The sequence below is a fragment of the Panulirus ornatus genome, chromosome 40 (genome assembly GCF_036320965.1).
Source record: "Panulirus ornatus isolate Po-2019 chromosome 40, ASM3632096v1, whole genome shotgun sequence".
Taxonomy (NCBI): domain Eukaryota; kingdom Metazoa; phylum Arthropoda; class Malacostraca; order Decapoda; family Palinuridae; genus Panulirus; species Panulirus ornatus.
In genome coordinates this window covers 9543891-9563715 of record NC_092263.1, presented here as the reverse complement: position 1 = coordinate 9563715, position 19825 = coordinate 9543891, and the positions used below count along the sequence as shown (strand labels likewise).

At 37.0% G+C, this 19825-nt stretch overlaps 1 protein-coding gene across 2 annotated transcripts in view; it reads left to right on the top strand.

The window, feature by feature from the left end:
- Positions 1-89: 89 nt before the first annotated feature.
- LOC139761353 (interleukin-1 receptor-associated kinase 4-like) overlaps positions 90-19825 on the top strand; it is a 28765-nt gene continuing 9029 nt past the window's right edge. The window contains exons 1-8 of one of the 2 annotated variants that reach the window (XM_071685440.1): positions 90-218; positions 2240-2472; positions 5707-5876; positions 9647-10178; positions 13121-13235; positions 14843-14998; positions 17191-17346; positions 18610-18672. In XM_071685440.1, the coding sequence (XP_071541541.1) occupies positions 2246-2472; positions 5707-5876; positions 9647-10178; positions 13121-13235; positions 14843-14998; positions 17191-17346; positions 18610-18672 (1419 nt within the window). In that variant the 5' untranslated portion in view covers positions 90-218; positions 2240-2245. The remainder of the gene's footprint in view (positions 219-2239; positions 2473-5706; positions 5877-9646; positions 10179-13120; positions 13236-14842; positions 14999-17190; positions 17347-18609; positions 18673-19825) is intronic. The other variant, XM_071685438.1, reaches the window with a different exon arrangement.

Below are 19825 nucleotides of genomic sequence, written 5' to 3'. Positions count from 1 at the left end.
GAAACTATGTCATTTTAAGAACAAATATTTAGATACAAATCTATGCTCTATAGTGAAAATAAAAAGATTTCCTTTGATAGATAGAGTAGATAAGATGTGCCATCTGTAAGATATAATTATAGCGAATTACGATAACACATCAGTTGATGACAGAACTTCGAAGAGGGATTATGTTCGTCTACTGATATGGAACTCTATGTTTCTACTCTGGTACTTAGGTTAGTTCCCTAAAAAAAATAATTAAATCTCTTTCTTTCTACTTTCCAGGCTGTGATATTTGATGTTAATAGTGTCATATTTCCATTATGTCTTACAGAAGGAACATTTGTGGTTTACTTCACCCCCCCCCAGAGTGAGGGTCGGAAACCTGTTGCAGGACTCCACTGGAATTTGATATGTCACGACACATTAACCTACTTCATCCCGCAGCAAAGACTTTTATTAAGGTTACAATCATGTAGGTCAAAATGTAACCTAGTTTTTTTTTTGTTACTCGGCAGGAAATGAAGTGTGGAAAGTCCCATTTCCGCCATCGGGTATGAACACATTGCTGCCATAACTTATTGTTCCTTTATTTTATCAATTAGTATGTGTGTGTGTGTGTGTGTGTGTGTATGTGATTTTCCTGTCTTTCTCTGTTATTTCCTGTCATTCAATGATTAAGTATTTCTGATCCACCGCCGTTCGGGCTTCGGACCATATTGCGCTTAGGGTAGGATTATGAAGATTAGGGAAAACATAGTAGTATTTTTCTATAGTAACGAATGCTAAAAGTTTTTCATTCGTGTAATGATACTTATTGAAACCACAAGATAAGCCAGATTCTACAGTGTTGATGCTGTGTGGAGTATATTTGTTGTCTATTCCTAGCATAAAATGCATCCTTTATTTGGGGTCACGTAAAAATATGAATCCTGGTATACAAGTCCAGTTTAACTACGCATTGCTTTTACATCTGGTTATTGACTGGTCTTGTTTTACTGTGTTCAGGAAACTGAGTAAGAGTGATACAGCATGATTTGCAGCATTAAATTTTGTTCTTAAAAATGAAATAAGGTGAAAGTAAGAAAGTGTGGGGGTCCATTAATGTAGAATTTTGGGATTAATGTAAAATGTAAAGATTAAGTTTAACATACGTACACTTCTCTTAACCCTCCCGAGCAGCCAAGATATATAGGAGAAATATACCAATATTAATATGGTGTGTTGTTGGGCATTGCATGCTATTGCTGTTTGTGAGAAAGTTAGGGTGTGTTGTCTGTTTATTTACATTCTTGGGCAGTTGGCGCAGTACTGATCCTTATTTTTCTTATCCTTCTTTGGGTGTTACAAAAAGATGTATGTGAAATTTGTATCCTTGGTGCAGAATATTTGTAAAGTGTATAGACTGGTAATTGGTGAATTTCCGCACATCTTCTCATTATTAGATTTGTTGAATTACCAGTGTTGCTCAACATCAAAACTATCTTTATGCAGTGGGTGACTTTGGTAAACTAGGGAGGTCTCAAGGGCAAGTGTTCATCAGAAAGTTCTAAAATATATTTTAGTTTCATTGGTTGATTGGAATTAAAAAGTTTAAAAAATCAATGATATCTGGTAAAATGTTCATATTTGTTGTTCTATTAACATTTAGATTTAGTGTGCCACGTATACTAGGTTTATTACGTGCACGTTGACTTTTGCTGATTCATATCATCTCTGCGCTGCTATCACCAAAGGATTACTGATGATTAAAGAACTTCGTCAGTGCTTACAGTTTAACATTCACCAAATTACTATCAACATAGTTTGTGCCCCAGTGTCTTTCATTGATTAGCCACCTCTCAGATATTTTACTAGGAATGCATAAGTGCAGCATCATTAAAAGAAGTCAGTCGTAACTGCCATTGGGTTATAAGAGTGATGATTTTGTGCTTGAGGAAGTAGACATGTTCGTCCAGTTGAAGCTTGATAACCGTTTCAGAAAAGTAATTCAGCTATAACCTATATAGTTTCCTGACAGATGTATTTTTAAAGACAGGCATAATTTTGTTGATAGTTTAGTGAAAAGGCAACAATTTTTTTTCTTGTTTGTCTTACTGTAATTGGACCTAGTCATTCTTGTTTTGTAGTTGACTGAGAATTACTATTGTAGGTAAAGTCATATGTAAATCTTAATTTTTTTTTATCTTAGTTCATAAGGAATGAACTTGTGAATTAGGAAATGATTTTGCATTGTTAGGTTTATGTATATTTTCAGAGCATAATGCAAGCCCAGATAAATGATGAAGGTGGTGGTGGCTATGGGGTGATGATGTCATCCGAGCTGCGCTTGCTCCCATCTTGGGCAAAGTCGCAGCTGGCACACATCCTTGAAGTTACTCATGGGTGGCGGGAAGTGATGGGTCGTGTACCTCATGCTCCCTGGACTCCAGGCGACCCAATCCCTGAAGATGCACATTATCCTCGGAAGTATACCTCAGACGATATTCAGTAAGTATATTACATTTACTGCTGCTAATTTTGTAAATACTGAAGTATGTGATATAATCATTGATCTGAGGATTTCAAAAAACTTTGTTTCTCTGTCATGAAATATTTTGTTAGCAGGAAAGTTTCATAGGCAGGGATGTGGGGAAAGTAAGGCCAAGGAGCCATTAATGCCAGTGGAATGAGAGAATAGGGGTAATGCAGATGATATGAAAAAGGGCCATAGTTATGGATGGTCATTTGGATGTGCTTGAAGATTAAGAAATGCATTTATTTTTGGAAGGAGTGTGGAAGGAGGGAAATAAATGAGAGGACAAGTTGCAGAAACTTACTGGAAGGGCGTAGGGTTATCTTGTCAAGATTGGAGAAAGGTTATAAGGGAAGGTATGGACATGTTCATTTTAGTAATTTCTTGATGGACTGCAAGATTGAGGAGGACAAGTCTGTCTTTACGTAATTACCTATTTACCCATTTGTATTAGCCTTTTTGTACTGTATGGGGAGGGAGTTTTACACATGAGGCCCCATTTCCTGAACACTCTACTATCAAAAAACTTTTAACTTTATGTATGTTGCTTGCATTAACCATGTTGTCCACCACTCTTAAATTATAAAAGTGCTTATATCCTTATTTACAACTTTCTTACTTGATTTCACATTATGCCCTTTAGTTGCTTTATCCAAACATCTCTTGAAGAACTGTCTACTCTCCTCTTCATCAATCTCTTTCAAAGACTCAAAAGTTGTGATCAGGTCACCCCTCAATCTTCTCCCTTCCTAGTTTGGCATACACAAAGCCTCCAGTCTTTCGATGTAGCTTAGCTCTCTTAATTCTGGTACCATCTTTGTTGCTTTCCTCTGGACCTTGTCTGTGAACTCTGTGCTTCTTTAGGTGTGATGACCAAACCTGAGAATCATATTCTAAATTTGGCATGATGTAGGATATTAATAATTTGCTAGATATTTCCACATCCATATATTTTGATATTTGCCAGTGGACAGTCTCTCATTAACTATTCCCCTATATTCTCATATGGGAATGTGGTGACAGGTGAGGGATGTTGTCTACTCACAAGTCCTTCTCATTCACAGAACCCTGAAGCTTACTTCCTTCTAGATAATCATATTGAGGACATCTTTTGTTTTGTTTCATGCCCATTATGCTACATTTGCTTGTTTGAATTTCATCATCCACATTTCAGACCAACTTTAGAGTTTGTTTAGGTCTTTTGTAAGCTGATGTAATCCTCCTTGCCTTTCATTTCCCATATGACCTCTTCATCATCTGCAAACACATTCAGTTAGGATTTCATACCTTCAGACAAGTCATTACTATAGATCAGGAAGAGCAGTGGTCCCAGCATGAAACCCTGTGCTACTTTGCTGGTCTCAACCCATTTTGAAAAAGCTCCTCAAACATGCATCCTTCTTTTCTTCTCTCCTTTTTATATTATCATCAGTCTTTCATGAGAGTTCCCCCTTATTCCTTCTTGGTGAACCTGCTTCTTAATGAGCCTTGTATGTGGTTTATTGTCTGTTTCATGTGCTTTTGCAAGTAGAGACAAGAAATGGTAGTGCAAAGATGAAAAAATTCTGCCATTGGATGGACTCTAAATAATTTTGATATTGCAAGTAAAGAATAGTTATGCTAGAGGACATAGATATAAAAGCAAGGGATAAAAAATGGAGGGTAATATAGGTGGATTGGGATAATACTAGGTATGATTGGTGAGTTTTTGATAGATTTGTGGTCTGTGAAAAGTAATACCAGGTGTGAATGCAAAATGGTCTGTCACAGAAATATGTTTTCTTGCTAGATAACCTGTTTAAACATATTTGATATGTACATGTACATGAAGAAGAGATAACAAGTTAAAGGAATTTGAGTAACAAGTTAAAGGCATTACTCAAATGGTAGAATTGTAACAAGGGTATGGTGGTGTGTGGGTTAGATGAGGGTCCTGGGGTGTCCTCATTCTTTGAAAATTGTGAAAAAACGGACTTATGTTAGTGCTTGACGCAACATCCTAGAGACATTTAAGGGATATGTTTTCAGCAAAATCAGATACTTCTTATTTTTAGTTGAAAAATCATTTACTTCTTATTTTTAGTTTATATTAAAGTTTATTTTTACTCAAAAATGGGTTGGTTGGTTGATTTTGAGTTTACTAGAGGGTGCCATTCCCTTATTTAGGCAACATGGGGGATGTTATCCCCCTTCAGTTTGAGCCCTGATTATGTGGTAATGGAAGACACAGGAGAGAAATATCAGTTATGAAGGTTATAAGGGGAATGTTATTGAAACTGGATAATAATGACAAGATTGTAGGAGAGGACTAAACCAAATTGATTATGTAAATCTAGCATGATTAGAATTGAGGGGATGAGGATGGTGGTGAAGAGACTGAATTGGCAGAAAAATAAGACTGGAGAACCAGAAGAAGGTTAAGGAGAAATTGATGGAGTGGAGACAAGGATGAGGGTGATGTGGAAATTGTATGTTGTTTTTTCAAAGAGATTACAGTGTAATGAAAACCGGAGAAGTGTGACAGGAAAGTCAAAAGGATAGGAGAGGAAGATGGTTGTGCTCTGCTGAATGAAAAGGTGGGGAAGATAACAGAAAATAAGAGAGAGACATACGTAGATTCACTCTGACGAAGAATTTGCTTGGAAACTTTGGTGATGGAATGACACATGAGTATAAGGAATGTAGTAGAAGAATACAGAGGATGACAGGGGAATAGAGTTTCTGCAGGTTGGGTGAGTGAAATAATGGTGAAGTGTATAGTTGTGGGATGTTGAAGAAAAGAAAAGATACAGAGTGTGGTTTGGACAAGTGATGATAGTTTGGTAAAGAAAGAATATGTAGGAGGAAAGTAGAAATCAGAGAAAGGGGAAGACACTTCACAATATGAGTATGAAAAAGTGGTTGAATATGTAGGGGAAAGGACATGGGAAGGTATGAAGGGGGAAGGTGGAAATTAGGTACCTTTTCATGGATAGAGCTGTCTGGAGCCTTTGCTACTATGGCAATCCCCTTAGAGGGGAGTTTGCAAGGGAATGGGATATCGGAGGTATAGGTATATATTTTTCATATATTTAACCATTCACATTTTTATCATGGCATATTGGCTTTGTTTTTGCTGTTCAAGTGGTAGAAAATATTCAGAATTATTCAAGATCATTTATGAGGATGTTTATTGCTGTGTTTGATTTTTTTTTTTTTCCCAACATCAGTTTAATATCTGAGGAGTGTGCTAGAGACCGTCGTGAGGGATTTGAAGTGTTGTTGGAGGAGTGGGGGACAAGTGGGAAGCGGCGACCAACTGTAAGAGACTTGGTGGCCCTCTTGCAGCTATCTAAGCTCTACCGTGCTATGGACTACCTCACTATTAATGTACTGAATGGTATACTTATATTTTGTTTTCTATGAATATTCTCTAAATTGCATAATAGTTTTAAACATGTTTGAGAGATAGTTGAGCATAGAGACCAGTTGCATGTATGTTGTAAAAGGTGACTAAGAAGGGTGGGAGAAGAGGGTTTAAAACTCTTCCCCACATGTATTATCACACCAAAAGGTGTAGCAGATGGGGCAAAGTGAGGATTTTCCCACAAAGCATGATTCTGGAAGCTACCTTGCTAGGGTAGGAAAGGCGAGCACCTGGAAATGAAAGAAGGGAAGAAGCCCCATCTGTAAGCTGCTTTATCCTCTCTGTACCGTATACACTTAGACCTCACACTGTGGTCTGTTAGCCTTGATATAGTCAGGAAAATGTTGTTACCTCTCTCTTCACTATTTTGGGTAAACTAGCAAGTACACATAGAGATAGGCAATGATCAGATTATTCATGGAAAATTCTAATTATTCTACCCATCATCAATCTTGGAAAACAGCTTATTGAAGGCTTCTTTTTGCCTGCACAAAAGTAATTGTTATTCTTTACTACAGTGAATGTAGAGATTTCCCTTTCCAGATTGTGTTTTTTGAGAATTTGTTGTTGGAGAACTTTCTGTCTACTTTATCAGTTATTGTATAAACCTTATTGTACTTACATATGTGTAGATAGATGTGGGAGGACTGAACTTAAAAGAAAAAGGTTGGAAGACTGATGAATATTGACCAAGCAATCTGTTTTTATCTGTATTATTGTTAACATTGTTCTGCTAACACAGTATAGCCTAACATTTACCCTACTTCATTATCTCATGTGGCAACACTGCATCTTGTCTTACAGGTGATGTCTATGTGCCCAACATTTAATTATTCCTTCCTTTCTTGTGTATTACCCCAGTAACTAAAGATGATATTGAGTTATAGTAGTAATAGCTAGCCACAGGAACATTACATAACACAGATGGAAGCCCACAGTTACTACAGACTATTCAGTTTTACTGTCAATTATGAGGTTCCTCTTCTATAAGAAATCTGGACAGCATTTACGAGATTTTCGTGTAGACCTGTCATTGCCAAGATTAAAGAGTCCATTTCATTTGCTGTGTTACATAGTATCTTTATATCCTTAATCCTTTTCTCCTTTTGGGACAGCAAATTTCTGAGAAATACCAAAAACAAGTATTAAAAACCAGTGAGACAACTCAATCATTTAGAAAGTGCCTCATAGAAATTTGTGTCTTGACATCCTGGTAATACCTTAAAATCTTCACATGCCTCTCCCAGCAATACCAGTATGTAATCCTCCAATGAGTTTAACTTATTGTGATTGAAGATTCAGTCTTCCTCAGATGAAATTTTCAAAATGTACTCTGTGGTCTCCTGACAGGTGTAAGTATGATTATTTGCTGTTTCCATTGTTTTCATTACTTAGGAAGATGGCAGCCCAGATGGAGGGGGTTTTATAAGGTGCTATTCCCACCATGATTTTCTCTGGGTAACTGATCCTTGGTGGTATTCTTGCATGTTCTTTATATTTAGGGGTTACATCTCGCATCCTTACTTTCTACTAGTCAGGAGAGGAAGCATGGGATCCATCATGTTATGGTAGGAAAATTTAGCCCACAGCTGTTGCAAGGTTTATCCACACTGGGCAACTGCACCTGTTGTGGGAATTCTCCTGAAGTAGTTAAGTGCTGGCCAGGATGAAAATGTTCTCTTCCCGGGATCTTCCCTTCTTCTTAGTCTATGGGTAACTGAGAGGTGTGAGGATTTTTCCATTGGCTAATTAGATTTGTGGGTGACATGTGGCATCTAGGGATGCCTTTTGGAAGCATGGGCCCATTCAGACATGGTTAAGAAATCTAAACACATGTATACCTCCTCAGCACTCTCCCAGTAAAACATACATATATGCCCACAGCACTTGAAAAGCTAAATGGAGCACATAACACTTCAAAAAATTTTCCTGAGTGCAAAAGTTTAGTTTCCAAAGCTGGTAGTCTTTCACAGACCAGAGAGGTATATTACCAGTACTGCCCTACAGGATATAAGGAGCGACAGTGATGGCTGCAGTGGGAGACAGCACTTGAATGGTTGTCTAGTTACACCCTTCTAACTCAGGTAACTGTCTTTTCTTTCTGCTTTGCCCACGTGTGGACAGCTGGCATTGTCCACAAACTCTTAACTCTTTTTCATAACTATATTTTCTTGTGGTGAGTGCTGTGCACTAACCCCACCATTTGGCCGGTAGGTAGGAACATTTGGGAGAAATATTAGGCGACTATAGCAGGTAGGAACATTAAGTGGGAGCATTAGATAGGAGTAGTAGGTTGGAACATTAGAGAGACTCATTAGATAAAATTAGTTGGTAGTAACACTCGCTAGGAGCCTCGTAAGATACTGTGCTGGAGTTACCCTTCATCAATGGCCTGTTACGTATGAAGCATTAAAGGTTAAGAAGCTGCATTGGTGTTCACCATTTATGCAGACTTGAGGGAGTTCCCTTAGGGAACGGGTATCAGAGATATAGACTAGATAGATTCCATCATAATCTTTTTATTCTTATATCTGAAGGATTTTGTAGTTTTGTCTCATATCATTCACTGTATCAGATATACCGAGATGACCCATTCTCCTTTCACATACATCGTATCAGCTATACTGAGATGACCCTTGCCTCCTTCAGTTTTTGCATGATCAACAGTTTTGAAAAGATCTTTTTCTTTAGAATTGGAAGTTTAGCCAGAACAGCATCAGGATTGGTGTTGCTGTATGAGATATAATCATACAAGAAGATAAAATGGAAATCTAGAAATTAAGTAAAAATTACTGTCTTCCTTCTGACATCTATTTGATTCAGACTCCTTAATCAAAGAGCCATTTCAGAAAAGATGTTCCCTTATGCCACAAGTAGTGGTACCATCATTGATCATTTGTGTAGCATACCAGGCTCACATCACCTGATGAATAAGATTTTGTGGAAATAATTGTTTGTCCTATGTCAAAAAATGTCAATAGATTATGCCCATGTTTTCTGTAATCATAGAATGACTGTATGTGTATGAACTTTTCAAGATTTGCAGGTGGCAGTAGCTAACCCATATGGCTTTTGAATATTTGATTATTTCTTCATGTTATCTAACTAGACCTTAGCAATAGTTTTGCTGTATATTAGTGGTCATTTGAATGTTTATCTCCTCATTGCATCAGATCAGCACAGCAGCAGCTTCATACTTATAAGTTAGCAACAGCAAAAGAGTGCTGTTGACTTGCACTGTAACTCATTCATAAAGGCTCCCAAAGTTAAGGGTCTCCATACTATATTTATGAATGCATTGGTCCATTGTAAGTACAGAGGACTTGGAGTGAGTTGTGATGTGTTGGTAGTTTGAGTAATGATTGCCACCTCATACAGTTTCATCAAGACAGCCTAGGTCAAACGTCACGTTCACTCTGCATCCTTAAGTAGAAATGTGCCTTCCTTATTATAGTTGAATGAATATAATGGAGAATTCTACAATGAATTGAAGTTCATAGTGTTGTGTGTTTAGCCATGGGGAGCAGATGCATTGCACGTCCAAGAATTTCTAGGGTGTGTAGCTTCAGGTTAAAGTAGAAAGAATGAAACAATTTTGTGAAGAGTATCTTTTAGGAAAACTCCATAACCTTTGGACTTAGTGTAATTTTTGCCAGTGGTCACTGAGACTTCAGATTCTCATTGTAAATCGCCTGAAATAGAACATCATAAAGTACTTTAATGTAAGTGCCCTATCTTTTCAGGAGAAGCCCTTCCAAGACAAGAAGGTGACAAGAATGTGGATGACGAGTTAGATAAGGCACTAGAAGAGGGACTTGAGACTCACCTTAGCTTTATCCATGAGGCAGACACATGTGAAGTTAAAGATAACCCAGAAGCCTATGATACACGTGAGCTGAGTAACAATGACCTGGTGGTCAGCAGAGCAGAGATTATGAATGACAGAACAAAAGTCATGGGTGCCACCGAAAACATGACTTCAACAGAAGTCCTAGTTATAGAATCACCACCTCTTGATACCCAGGTTCTGCAGAATCTAGAGAGCTCAGTCTTTACAGAATTCAGTTACTCATTCTTGAAGAAAATTACAAATAACTTTTGTGATGTTCCCATGGACTTGGGAGGCTATAAGTTGGGTGAGGGAGCATTTGGTGTAGTGTACTTGGCAAAATTATTTCAACCAGGATGGGAGAAAAAAGTTGCTGTCAAGAGGCTCAACTCTGGGGAAATCAGGGTCCAAGAACAGTTTCAAACGGAGATTAAAGTTCTGTCAAGGTAGGTAATATCCCGTTGCAGTGTACTGGAGATGCATGCTGTTGTTTATGATGGTGCCTATGAATACAGTTATGTGATGCTGAGAATTATTCTAAATTTATCTTTGGACTTTTCCATCATTTTGATGTGCACATACCATGTATTCTGTTGGGTATGATATTATCTGAAATAATGAATTCAAAACACCATTTATTCTGTTGGTTATGATATCTGGAATAATGAATTCAAAAGGGGGGATTAAGAAAAGCATCGCACTATTACAATAACAGGGTAGTAGAAAAGGTGGGCTGTGAAAAAAAGAGGTGGACACATGTAGTATGTGGATGTTTGGGGGTTAGATATATATCTGGTATGAATGCCAGAGAAATGATTTTCACACTTGTGGACATAGCTGTATGAACGTAAGAGAGATGAGAAGTGTTCTTCCACCATTTTCTTTTTTTTTAAGCATCAGTTGGATTTGATGCCACAACTGTAGTTTGAAATGCTGGGAGGTAGATTTTTCTTTTTCCTTCATTGAAAATTTTAAAGATCATTCTCATTTTTACTTGCTTCCGGGATTTAGTGACTTAGCTAAGACTGCCAGACACTAATGTAGTTGTGCCTGTCCTCTTGTAAAATTCTTTGGAGGTTCACAGAGGTTCATCTCTGTCAAGAAGAAATTGAGGTAAGATAAGTTGCATCTGCTGTGCCTTTTTGTAAGAAGCCTGCACCATTGAAAATATGAAAGGGAGTATGGGAACCCATGAGAACACTTGCACTAAGTTATAACCATACTTAGAACTTGTTATTCTCCCTAATGTGGATCTGGATTAACTTTGTATTAGAGTATGATCCAAGACAAGGGCCAGTTTGTGAAGAGTAAGCTTTCTTTTTTAAGGCTCTTGTTAGATTTTTCTTAAAGTGCCTTGTTTATCACCCCTATCGTGTGGAGTATCCTTATATATCTTGGACTTAATCTGTAGGTGAAAACTGTAGGCTTTTAAGAGTGACGAACCATTTCTCTACCATAGGCAGACCCTTTTGGGCATCTTTGTATTTTCCTATCCTTCGATTCCATCTTTTTTCCAAAAAAACCAATAATAACATTTTGAGACCTGACCACAGCAGGCCTGAGGCACAGACTCATGTGGTCAGTGAATGATGAGAATTGCTGGACAATTGGTGCAGTCTTACTATTGTGCCATGACATCATACAATTAGGTAGGTTGTTTGGTCTTAGTGAAAGAGCTTCTCCCAGTCCCATAGATGTAAGAATGTTTAAAGACTGTGAATCCATGTGGATGCACATTAGTTGAGGTAGTGTAATAGCCCACCTGAGCAAGTGCCATCTCAGATGCTCATAAGGCTCTGCAAATAGGAAAGAATTGGTGCTTCTTGCTTCAGGACGAACATTTTGCTCTTATGCAGTGGAATAAGTTTCACATAGAATTTGTATATCCTGTGAATGGAGATGTTAGTCTCTCATGAATCATCTTACTGTGTAATGTCAAGATTTAAGTGATGCATACATCAGTTTAGAAGCTCATTTGCTTTTAGTGCTATGGACACAAACTAAAGATGTGTATAAGTGAACAGGAAGACTACAAGCAGGAATTGAATTCATGAAAATAGAATGGAACATTCGTGTTAAGGTTCACCTGTTTTAAATGTGTGTGTTTGTTTGACTTATATAGCAGTATAATTATGTGTAAAATTTGTTTTACATTTTGATACACCACTGATTTTCCAGCAATTGATGGTTCGGCACCTCCTTTAGTCCGGACAAAATTATGTGAGGGAATTTGAAAAACCGCGGCCACCAGACTAGTTTACTAGGAGGCCACAGATGGTGTTGTGTGTGTAGGGCATGCTTATTTACATTCTTTACACTGCACTTGTTGGTGGTCATACTGCAATTCTGTGAGATCCTTAGCTTATTTTGCTTAAATTTAACCCTAGCTATGACTTCTGAGACATATGAGAGTGTCAGTCGTGGTGTCAAACGTAAACAGCAGTCCATATTGATCCAAGATAAAGTAGAACTGTTGAAAAAATGAACCGTGGTGTTTTGGTGCATAAGCTGTGTGACATCTACAGTATTGGTTTATCAACTGTTTATGATATAAAGGAGAAAATATTGAAATTCTATGCAGAAAGTGATTCCAAGAAGCAAATGATGATTAGAAAAACTATGAAAGATGGTAAGAGTACTGAGCACGATCAAGTGATGATGGAATGGTTTTGACAGCACCAGAGTGATGGAGTGGACTTGTTAGGTAGCATGATAATGGACCAGGCAAAGCTTTTCCATAAAAAACTTAAATGACAACATGAGCATGACTAGTGAAAAATAGCTTCAAAGATTCAAGAAGCGTCATGGAATTTCCATGAACAAAGTGTGCTGAGAAAAGCAGTCAGCAAACCACGAATGAGCTGCCAAGTATGTTGATGAGTTTGCGAAACTTGTAGCTGACGCGCACCTCAGTCCTGAGCAGGTGTATAATGCAGACGAAACTGCATTAATCTGGTGATGCACACCTAGGAAAACACTAACAACAGAAGACAAAGAAGACCCCACATGATTCAAACAATCTAAGGACAGACTTACCATCTTAGGATGTTCAAACATCAAATATTTGTTTAATTTAAATTTCTAGCAGTCCATGGTTTACTTTAGACACATGGGAGATGTATAGTTAGTGGGTTAGAGGTGTGTTGATGAATTATTATTACGTGACCATGGTTGGTCCAGCAAAAGGGTTGATCCGGTAAGGCTTTGGAACCAAGAGTCTGGAAAATCAATGATGTACCTGTATTAATTGACTGTTAGGTTTTAGTTCAGAAAAATTGTTAGGTTTTAGTTCAGAAAAATTATTCAGAATGATAGATTGGTTAATTTTAAGGTGGTTAGATGTCATGATTTGAATAATTAATGGATGATCTTTATTATTGTTTATTAGGTGCATTCATGAAAACTTGCTGTCACTTGAGGGCTTTTCTTGTGATGGACCTGATTGGTGCCTCGTGTATGCATACATGGCCAATGGTAGTCTCCAGGACCGATTAGCTTGTTTTGTAAGTAAGCTCATTTTACAGTTGAGATGACCTCTTATATTAACCAGAGTAGAGGTAGTTATATGTTCAAACATGATTGTAAGAGTCCTTCTTGTAGCAATGTGTGTTCCATACTTTTATAGGTCATGACTCATGTTAGAAAATTGATTGTAGACCAAGCTCCTTATGGAGACACAACCATCATAAAGTTCTAGCCAAAAAATAGAAATGTCTTATTCATTTTCTGTGTAACGAGATGAGTTCACGTCATCATTAACAGTGGCCTCTCTTAGTAATTATACATTTATGCTGAACATTTACATATGCAAACTTTTGTGTTTCCCTTCCCTTTTGTTATATACTTAACTCCGTCTTTTCACCCATCACAAGTAACAGTGGTAAATTTTTTGAAGATATAATGGCTTCATTTCATAGTCAAGCTTCACTTATATGAAGTTGGATAATTTATGTACATATAATATCTTATACTTAAATTGAATGTACCCTTTACTAGACACACTTAAGAATGAAAATGTATCCCTTTTACTGTAGCATTCCTAATTTCCAAGGTACATTTTGTATGGAGGATATTTTTGGATATTCAAAAAAAAATCTCCATAAGTTGTCATGATTAATTAGAGGATAAGGTGAAACGTTTGAAGTAACATGGTTTGCAAAATGTTACTGTGAAAACAAAACAGAATTCAGCTGTGTGCACAAAAATTATTAATGAAATACAGTCTTGGAATATACAGTAGAGTATTGAGGTTGGGAAAGAGAATAAACAGACCAGACAATGAACACTAAATTGAGGGAAAGAAATTACAAGGGTGCTGTTGTGAAAGGGGCCTAGGAATTGACATCACACTGATTTTATCACCAGAACGTCTTTTGGGGAGGATTGTAAGGGAGGTAAATTGTATTAGGATTAGTGTCAGGTGTTCTTATGTTCTTATTTCACTGAAGTTGGAGTCGTTTCAGGCTGCCGTAAAGGGTCTGAAGGTATTAAACAATTATGGAACCAGAAATAAGTGGAATGGGTTATAAAGATGGGACTGAAGTGCTCATTCTGTTCTCATTAGAAAAAAGTATGATGAGGGGCAATATGACAATCACTTATATAATGAAGAACAGGTCTTTAGAGTAGAAGAGACCCCATGATGGGAGGACATAACAGGAAGCATGGCAAGAAGAGTATCAGAAGGGACACAGGGAAGCATTTCCTCAGCAATAAAGTAGTGGACATGTAGACCAAACTTAACTGAAGATGAAGTAAATGTGAGTAGTTCTGGAAAATCCAAAACCCTTTATGAATCATAGAAAAGTAAAGGTAGAAAAGGAGGCCTCACACATGTAAGTCTCCTGACCATCATGTATGAATAGGCCATTACAGAATGGTAGATACATCATATCTTAAGATCATTCAGGTAATATGATTTTCAGTCCATACTTATAGTGTCCAGCAGATGATATTGATATGTGTCATCAGCAGTATATTGATATGATTTCTATTTGGGCAGCCTTGAAATCAGAATAACATTTTGAAAGACAGACCATTAGATGTGGCTTTGGCTCTTGAGCCAGGCAAGGCAAGATGAATGTTGTTACCCTTGTATTATTTTCCACAGGCTGGAAGTGAACCTCTTAGCTGGCAAACTCGTATACAGATAGGCGAAGGAGCTGCACGTGGCATTGTCCATCTCCACACCTACCAAGAGCGACCACTGGTTCATCGGGATATAAAGAGTGCCAACATTTTGTTGGACAAAGATTTTACTCCCAAGGTCAGTTAATTTGGTAAGACTTGCTGTAACCCAGGGTTCCTGGACTTTTGCCTAATCTTTTCACAATACTAGTCACTAAGATTATTCGTATGTTGGCTGCCATCATTAATGGTTTCTGTATTGTTCTGCAAGTGAATCAGTGATGGATTTTGCCTAACATCCTTTGTGAAAAGACTTGAATCAGTCGATACTTTTTTTTGTAAATACATCTATCTATTTTATGTATATCTCTTAACACTAGTTCCAAATGGAACTCCTTCAAGGGGGTGGCCATGGCAATAGAGTCTCCACAACTAGTGGACTACAGTGCCACTTCTTAGCCTTTAATGCCTTACCCTTAACAGCCCACTGGCAGAGGGCAACTCTAGCACAGTGTTTACAGAGGCTAGATATGAGTTAATCCTTTCATTGCTCCAGACATCATGTGACAAATTATGATACTACTTTTCCACGTCACATTTTAAAATCCCATCTGATGTTTACTTCCACCAATTATTCATAAATGTCACTAACAGCCAACCTCCATGGCTGGGAAAACTACCACATATCTCAGTCACCCACAGATTGTCAGAGAGAGAGAGAGAGAGAGCACTTATTCATGTAGTCATGTCTAGAATAACAGAAAAAAAATTGGTGCATATAGTGTTTATATTTTTGATTGAAATTAGATCATATCCCTTTTGATAATGAATTAATGTCTTCCTCTGTAAGTGATATGTAAATAAGAAAATGCACTTAACATATGAAAACCATATATGTTAAAAAAATGTAAATGATATGAAAGGAAGTGTGAAATTATATCTGAAAAAACATAAAGTGTGTAAATGTAATTAGGTGTATGTAGTATAAAATCTTGCTTATAGAAACCATAATCATTGTATACAGTACTGGGTAATAACATGGGTGAGCAGTATCGATGCTGCCAACCCAGACCCTCCCTTGTCCACTTCACAACCTCCCACACTGAAGTAGAGGTAATATGCTACGTTTTTGGTTTGCTTCATTCAGTTATGACACGTGTATTCCATAGCAAAAAATATTCTATCGTACAGTGGTGAGGGTGACTTTTGAGGAATTACTCAGTGAAAGAGCTGAATTTATATGATAGTGTATTTTTTATGAAAGGAGTGTTTAAATTTAATCCATTTGTTAATATGAAGACTTATCTCACTTGATCTTTGGGAGAAGTTCCCTTTTACTTGAATGAGTCAATCCTTCTAACCCTGAGGAAATGTGAATAAGAAAATTCATTCCTTTTAAGTGATTTCAGTGTCATTATTAGAGAAAGGCAGACATATTATTGATGTCCTTATTTGTAGATAAGAACTTCCTTGGATAGATGTGATGCAAACTGACCATTGAACTCTGCCTGTCCTCTTCCACACTTCATATGCAGATGTGAGCCTAGTTTAACAGCACTCCATCATTTTTAAGTAGCTTAAGTTATTAGAAAATCACAGTGAATAATCTAGATGATATTCTTATTTTTAGATTTCTTAGTGCTTTGGGTTGTGATTCATTAATGTTATAACCCTTGTAGGCAAACTTAGTCACATCACTAATTCTTTTTACTGATATTAAGTTATGGTGTTCTGTTTTCATTAGCTGTCTGGATTTCACAATATCCAAGCAGGTACAGTAATTTATCTGCTTTTACAAAATATGCATCAAAAGTCCTTTTTTTATCTTTAAAAGTTGTCTCTGTCACAATAATAGGCTAATGAGTTGCTCATTATGCCTGGTTGTACCTTTTATCTTTTTCTATATCCCACCTTCAGTTATCTTGTATTTTACATGGTGATACCTTTTCCTCAGTATGTTTATTATGGCTGTGGTTATGATAAGAGGTTTTCTGTACAAAATTCATTTATCCTTCGTTATATTGCAAATTTTATATATTGTAAAAGATGATCATTTCAGTTTATAAAAAAATTTCCCCATTGCAGGTACCCTGTTTAATTATCTAGCACAAAAAGGGAATGTTAATCTTGATGGGTTTTTGTTGTTGTCATGACTCAAATTAGGCAGAGTTTTTGTTCTTCACTGTCTTTTACTTAGTCTAAGACTTTAAAAAATGCCAGTTGATGTGTAAACTCCTCAGATGTAAGTTCTTGACAATGTTGTATTCCCATTGTATATGCCATGACAAAAAAAGAAATTGTACTGAATCAAAACGTTTCTTATATTTCCAGGTTGGTGACTTTGGACTTGTCCATCTTGGGGGCACTGGAACTAACACAAGGACATTGATCAAGACAACGACTGTGTTTGGCACATCAGCCTACATGGCTCCTGAAGCATTTAGAGGCGACATATCTGTTAAAATGGATACATTCAGCTTTGGAATTGTAAGATTTGTCTGCCAGAAAGAGAAAAAAATATTTTTTCAGTTTAGTAGACACACGTCATGAGAAAATTCAGACACTGTAAGAACAAATAGGGGAAAAAATATAAGCCTGTTAGCAAAAGTCTCATACATTTCAGAATATCTCTTTTGATTTTGCATAATTTGACTTATTCAGCTTAAGCATGAAAGATCATGAGCCATCCTACTTAACAGAACTTATTCAGTGAACTTGGGCTACGAGAGATACCCGCTGTCTTTGGAATGATACTTCAATATAATCTCTGTAATACACTGTGAACACCATCTGCCCCTTCAGACAGGATCACCATGCATGTCTTTCTGTTCACCACAGCCCATCTGTTGTCACATCATGAATACTTACCTGTAAGCTTGTCATATAAGCAATTTGAACTCATTCCTTGCTCCCCTTTTATGCTCTTTGTATGTCTTTGGGGTGCTGATTTTTTTTCTTAAGCTTATAATGATCACTACCCTCTACTTTTGTACCTCTTATTTTTGTTTCTTTCCTCTTTTATACTTGTTTGCCATTTCCTGTTTTAGGGGTGTAGCACCAGGAACAGATGAAGAAAAGGCCTCATTCACTCACAAACACTCTCTCGCTATTGTGTAATGCTTTTTCTGAATGTATTTTTAATTTGTTAGGGAACAGTGGGTAAGAGAGTTAGTTCCTACTGTTCTAGTTTCCATGTCTGTAGTTTCCACACCATCTGTGCTATTACTTAGGAACTTTTATTCCCTTATGTTTCCCTGTTATTTTGTATGTTGAAATGCAGTTTTCTGAATGTATTTTTCTTGAGGTTGTTTCCACTTTTTGAATGATATTGAGGCATATTTTTTCTTCCCTTTTTTGTGAGTTCAGTCTCTAGTGTGATCATAATCCCATCTGTGGGCAGGCTAGGTATTTAACACAACAGAAAATGGCTTCTCACTTCATCCAGTATTTCATTCTGATTGAGGTGAGGTGCTCATTTTGTAAATGAAATTCCATGGAACCTAGAGTAATCTGAGAACCTAGAACAGAATTTAGGATCTGGGAGTTCATTTCATAACCAAGGTGCTTTAATTGTAGTTTCATGGTAATTAAGATCAAAAAAGGTCTCTAAGGAGTGCCAATTGACTTTTACCCAGGGCTACAACAACAATTATTTTGTGTGAATCAAATGCATATAAGGATAAAAATGTGCATTATGGAAAATCATTTTTCTCCACTGAATTATTTGTTAATAAGACTGTTACTTTCCAGGTTCTTCTGGAGCTGCTGACAGGCCTCCCATCCTACGACGAAGAACGGGAGGGATGTGACCTGGTAATTATGCATTTTAGTTTCATTGTTTTCGGGCAGCAGTGCACCTGCCCTACCCCAAGCATGTGTGAAGCTCATAGATAGATACACATTTACTATTTGCATCACTCTTCTATTTTATATTAGACTCTTGTGTATGCTTGCTCCTCATGTTTGGACAGCTGATTTTGGCATGTAGTTTAGTTTCTCTCCCTTTAGTATTAAAATCTGTCTTATATATATAGCAATTGATAATACTGTTTTGAAATTATTAACCCTGCAACAGGGACTTACATCTGGAATGACTTACCTAATGTATGGTAAAAGAGAAATCGTACAAAATATCTATTATATGTTATTGAAGAAAATACCCCGAAAAGTAGTATGCTTTCCCTTTTGTTGGTGTGGAAGGGTATCGAGGTGATGGGGTAGGTCCCTTGCTGGTAATATGGATGCTCCTTACAGTGATTGTGGGTTTTTTCTTGGTGCAGTTTCTTTCTTCATACTGTGAACCACATTCCTTTTTATATGATTTTCTTTCTATCCATGATTTTACACATCCTACACTTATCATTCAATACAAGAGATATTGTTTTTTATTATAAAATTGATTACCATATTTGCTGTATGATTTTGGCAGGAAATTGTTTTTTATTATGAAATTGATTACCATATTTGCTGTATGATTTTGGCTTTCTGCCCGGCGATGCCATAACACTCTGTTTGACAACGTATGGGTGACTGATGCATGATATATTTTCCATCTGTGATGTTAGGCTGCTACATTGGTGGCCTTAAGGGAAGGCAAACCAAACAGCTGAATTAAACCCAGCACTTTACAGGCCATGCAAAAAAAATTTTTTTATCAATATATGTGTGATTTTGATTAATTTCTATAATTCATATTCTCAGTATTGGATAACGATACTTTCTTTTTACTTTCATGGGAATTAAGAAAAATGAAACCAGGCCTCTAAGGAGTGCCAATTGACCTTTTTGCCCAGTGTTACAGCAACCCTATTACCACCTCTGGTTGCTAGTGATGTCCATGGATAAGAAATGGAACCATACATCTGCTGGGAATTTAGAATATTAACACTAGAAGTTTTGCCACTATTGGCTTATCACATTTCATGTCTTGTCTAGTGGACCACTCTGCTGGTACATTGCCACCTTA